The sequence below is a fragment of the Monopterus albus genome, unplaced genomic scaffold (genome assembly GCF_001952655.1).
Source record: "Monopterus albus unplaced genomic scaffold, M_albus_1.0 scaffold59.1, whole genome shotgun sequence".
In the NCBI taxonomy this organism is placed as follows: domain Eukaryota; kingdom Metazoa; phylum Chordata; class Actinopteri; order Synbranchiformes; family Synbranchidae; genus Monopterus; species Monopterus albus.
In genome coordinates this window covers 1,193,269-1,197,732 of record NW_018127939.1, presented here as the reverse complement: position 1 = coordinate 1,197,732, position 4,464 = coordinate 1,193,269, and the positions used below count along the sequence as shown (strand labels likewise).

General features: G+C 41.6%; 2 protein-coding genes across 4 annotated transcripts in view; one reads left to right on the top strand and one right to left on the bottom strand.

Moving 5' to 3' along the window:
- The window catches only part of bida (BH3 interacting domain death agonist), a 4,684-nt gene extending 2,731 nt beyond the window's left edge, over positions 1–1,953 (top strand). For all 3 annotated transcript variants that reach the window (XM_020602940.1, XM_020602942.1, XM_020602941.1), the window contains exon 4: positions 1,379–1,953. In XM_020602940.1, coding sequence (XP_020458596.1) covers positions 1,379–1,576 — 198 coding nt within the window. In that variant the 3' untranslated portion in view covers positions 1,577–1,953. The remainder of the gene's footprint in view (positions 1–1,378) is intronic.
- Positions 1,954–4,055: 2,102 nt separating this feature from the next.
- bcl2l13 (BCL2 like 13) overlaps positions 4,056–4,464 on the bottom strand; it is a 15,626-nt gene continuing 15,217 nt past the window's right edge. Inside the window, exon 8 of the mRNA XM_020602966.1 lies at positions 4,056–4,423. Coding sequence (XP_020458622.1) covers positions 4,056–4,423 — 368 coding nt within the window. The remainder of the gene's footprint in view (positions 4,424–4,464) is intronic.

Below are 4,464 nucleotides of genomic sequence, written 5' to 3'. Positions count from 1 at the left end.
GGACATTTAGGCCTGGGGGGGGGGGGAGACCGGGAGTCGAACCACCAACTTGCCCTACCTCGTAAGCCACAGCCACCCCCCCAGCGGTGATACTTGAATTGTGTTCTGTATACTGCAGTGTGTTCTTTTATGAAGAATAATCGGAATCGAATATCAATTTTCAAACATTTATTATCATAACTAAACAGACCATCGAATAAAGCAATTTACAGAGCTCTGGGTTCCATCTCTATCTGAAGCCCTGACCTCAACAGCGAAACCATTCAACTCGTCTTCAGGATCAGATGGATTTCTAATTACCTGTCTTAGGCTCCACCCTTTTATACCCAACTCACCTGGCAGAGAGACAGCTGGCTACAAATCCCCTATAACCAACCTCCATGAGGTGGACTTTAACTCTCCAGCCAGGCTCCTCTGCCTTCATAGCTAATTCTGTGTATTTCAGTTTCTCTTTCTCATAAGCTGTATCCACACTGTCTTCCCAGGAAACTGTTAGCTCAACATAATTCAGTCCGCTGTGCTTCTGACCAGTTTTTCAACCAAGGCGATGACTGTTGGATTTTAAATAAGCAAAATATATTTGTGGATGACCATACTACATCAGTGGTCCCCAACCTTTTTTGTACCAGGGACCGGTTTCATGCATGAAAATCTTTCTGCAGACCGGGTAGAGGCGCGGGGGTTCCAATAACAAAAACCTCTGTCAGTTCATAGTATGTCATCTGAATGCAACAATTACACTTTATATTAGGCAATTACAATAATTCTACACTATTATATCAACTCACCATAATTTCAGTGGGAGCCCTGGTTCTTGTTACCCTGCAACTAGAAAAAAATTCCAAGGGCTTATCTGTTAACGCAGGGTGTTTTGTTTCAATGGGGCAAAGCATTTTTGACGGTTTCATGGCTTCATTAGCTTGTCGGTCACTGCAAATTATGCATAGCGGGTGTGGAGCTGGTGTATCACCTGTTGCAATGAACCCGCAAATTAAGTACGAATCGTGGTATTTTCTTTTAAATGCAGCTTTCTTTTTGCTGGCAGTCTGTGACCCTTCTGCTGTCCCATCGTTTGCTCGTTCCTTCCCAAAAAACTCACCAGTGAATTTTGTTTTTGGCTCTCTTTTTTTTTTTTTAAGGGTTAGCTTGTGTCGCTGATGTGTGAAATGGCATGTCGTTTTTCAAAATAAGATCCGGAAGACCAATGAAAGAAAAAATAACTATAAATTTAACCACTAAATTTTTTTCTTTGCAGCCCAGTACCAAATGATCCACGGACCGGGGGTTGGGGACCCCTGTCTTAGAGGACCTCACAGTTTCATTGCTCAGACTGTTGTATTAATGGACTGATGCATCCTTTTGTTCTTTTCTCTTCCAGCAATGGAAAAACCACCTCACCTGGGAGGTGCAGAGGGTGATGAGGCAGGGTGTGGGTCTGGCCCATTTACCCCAGGAGCGAGTCATGGTGGCCCTTACTCTCACTCTGGTGAAGGGAGTGTGCGAACACGCACCACGACTGCTCAGAAACCTCTTCTGCGTAGCATTGCATTACATTTGCTCTTTAACACTTGGGTGACTTGTTTGCTGCAGGTTGAGGGGAAATAAGAGAAGGGTGTGCTGGAAGACAGCTGAATCTGAAACAGGCATCTGTTCCTCGTGACCACTCGACTGTGACAGGAGCGGTGTTGACTTAATAATAAGTCAAACTAAATTAAAGTTATAAGTTTACAGTCACATTTTGAAATTGGGAAATTTAAGGTTGAGTTCCTGACACTTGAAATTTTTCATTTATGTTCTGAATTGTACTGCTTCTATTTACTCTTGCTTCAAAGTGTATCTCCTCCTTATTTTATACTTGAAATACCTTAATTTTGTTGTTGTATACAGTTATTTTGCATTTGGCTTATATAGTACGTGTACAGGCATTGTGTTAAATAAAGTGTTTTCACAGGATTTAAGTTGATTGAAGTTGTCTTGAAATACTCTATTTTTATTAGTTTATTCTAGCTTAATCATTTTATTCTCATTTTAAATATTATGTTTTAGGAACCAAGGTATAAAATGTATAAACAGTTTCCCTTTCAAAGCAGGCATAATTTGAGTTGAGTATTGTAGTACTGAGGCACACATGGAAACATCCTGACTCTCTCAAAGACAGTGGTCTTTGTCCAGTGCCATATTATAACAGCTGTTCCTACATTTGTGTGGTGGTTTTTGTGGTGAGGACAGAACATGGTGCCTGACACATCTAACAACTCAACATGAGTTGTCTATAGGTAGGAGAACAAATTTTCCATGTTCTGTTGATTGTGTGAAGGGCCCAAAGGGCATTCCACAGTTCCTGTTATGTTTATTGGCTCACTAGTAACTGCCGAGATGTAGCTAGCTTGGTGATACACTCGTCCAAAGATGTCATGTTGTAGCAATACAAGGTTGCGTGTGTCTGTATAAACATTTGTTAGTCTGCAGCCAAATCTTTACAATGGCATCCTCTGTACACGTGAAACTGGACAAACAGGTTGGTGTGGCTCTGACTGGAGAACCCACTGTTCTAGTGACCTATTGACCATTTTGAAAAATGGTCACTGGGACATGTTCATTTGTCACTGGAAGGTTGTATGAATCTGGTATATTATAAGCAGCGGGGCAGTAATACAACCCCAAATCAGAAAAAGTTGGGACAAAGATGGGCTGATGAGGTATCACATCAAATAACGTGCTGCTGTATTGTTTTCAATGTAAAAGTGGACACAGATGATTTATACATCACTTTTTAGTTTTAATTTTACATACTGTCCCAACATTTTCTGATTTGGGGTTGTAGAGGAGCAGCAATAGAACTGAGGACTGAAGACACCAGGAAGAAACTGTGAAGTCAGGAAATTCACCTCAGAAAGAAAGGTGGTTTTTGACTGGACACATGCAGGTGCACATCCAGTAAAGTCATCCAAAAATACATTTTCATTATAAGGAAGACTGAGTTTATGGGCTGTAGTCATGTTCCTGTCTCTCTCCTTATCTGGAGTAATACTGCACACATTTGCATGGTAGGCATTAGCAGTGGCTGGCATTGTCCTGTTGAACTAATGCAACTAAAACAAAATGTAGTTTCCATAAGGACTTTCAAGGTATCTTCGAATAGATAAGACACTTAAAATTATGTTGTATACTTGGATTTACATACCGACAGTGACAAAATAATAAATCAGGACCAAGTATACAACTCACCAACTGCAGCTTAGGAAATATTCAAATAATCCATTCTTGGGCAAACTCTTTAATGTTTCAATTCACACAAAAACATTCTGCATGTAAAATGATACAAATATGGAACACAACTTTAAAATGCCTGTTTTGTGACAGATGTGATTTCAGGATGAAATAAAACTAAACTGCTTTAATTTTCCATAAAAATCATTTGGTTCATTTATCAGAGGAAGTATCAGAATAACCCATAACATTTAGAGGGTAAAACAAATAAATGCCACTTCTCCGCCTAGACAAAGCAAGAGAGGGCTAAAAACCTTAAGTGATGCAGCAACATTAACTGAACTTTGAGGTACTTTAACTAAGGGAGTGTTGTTGGTGAATTCCCCCCCATTGGTGGCACTGACTCGAATGGCACAGAGCAATCCAAACAGTAAAACCACAGACACACCAGGACACGGATCAAAGTCCACACAGTTTCCAGTCTAACAGATGATGGCTGAGTCTTAAGAATTTCAACAAAAAGTTGCAGATGAACCCCAAAAGACAGAAAAGAAGAAAAACAGAAAATGAGGAGTACAGTGGAGTGCAGCGTCTTCCTCTCTCTCTCTCCAGCCACAGTGAAGCAGTCAGGACTCACTGCAGTAAGGTTGTGGACGATGTGGGATTCTGGTTCGATGGGGGCATTTTCACAGGTTTTAAATGTTCAGATTTTTAAAAATATTTTATTCAGCCTCATTAGATAAATCCATTACATTTTGTAAGGAGAGTCCCAACTTGTATATACTTATACATGTATTTCTAACCTTTTGTAATTTGCATTCTCCTCCCCTGAGACAGATACTTCTCTATCTCCTCCTGTACCTTAAGGTAATGTATGCAATTACAGTGACTGCGGTCAACAGCAAAACCCCTCCATAAACCACCCCTGACAGCACTGATGCCTGATGGGGATACGCTGCAGGCTTCTCAACTGGGACCTCTGCAGGAGCCTGTGCAGCCTTTGAGAGCAGGGGTGCAGCCAGCGAGACATTCTCTAGTTTTGGCTGGGGAGGCACACTGATAGGCTCCGGCTCCTGTTCAGGTACAAGAGCTGGTTCTAAGGTGGCTTCAGACTCTGCTGGTGCTCTCAGGGTTTCCTTGGCTTGAGATGAGGGTGCCGCCTCAGCAGGCACTGTGGCAGTGACAGCTGGTTCTGGCTCAGGCTGTGGTTCTACTGCAGGAACAGATAAAGGAGCTGTAGGTGCTGGTTCAGCA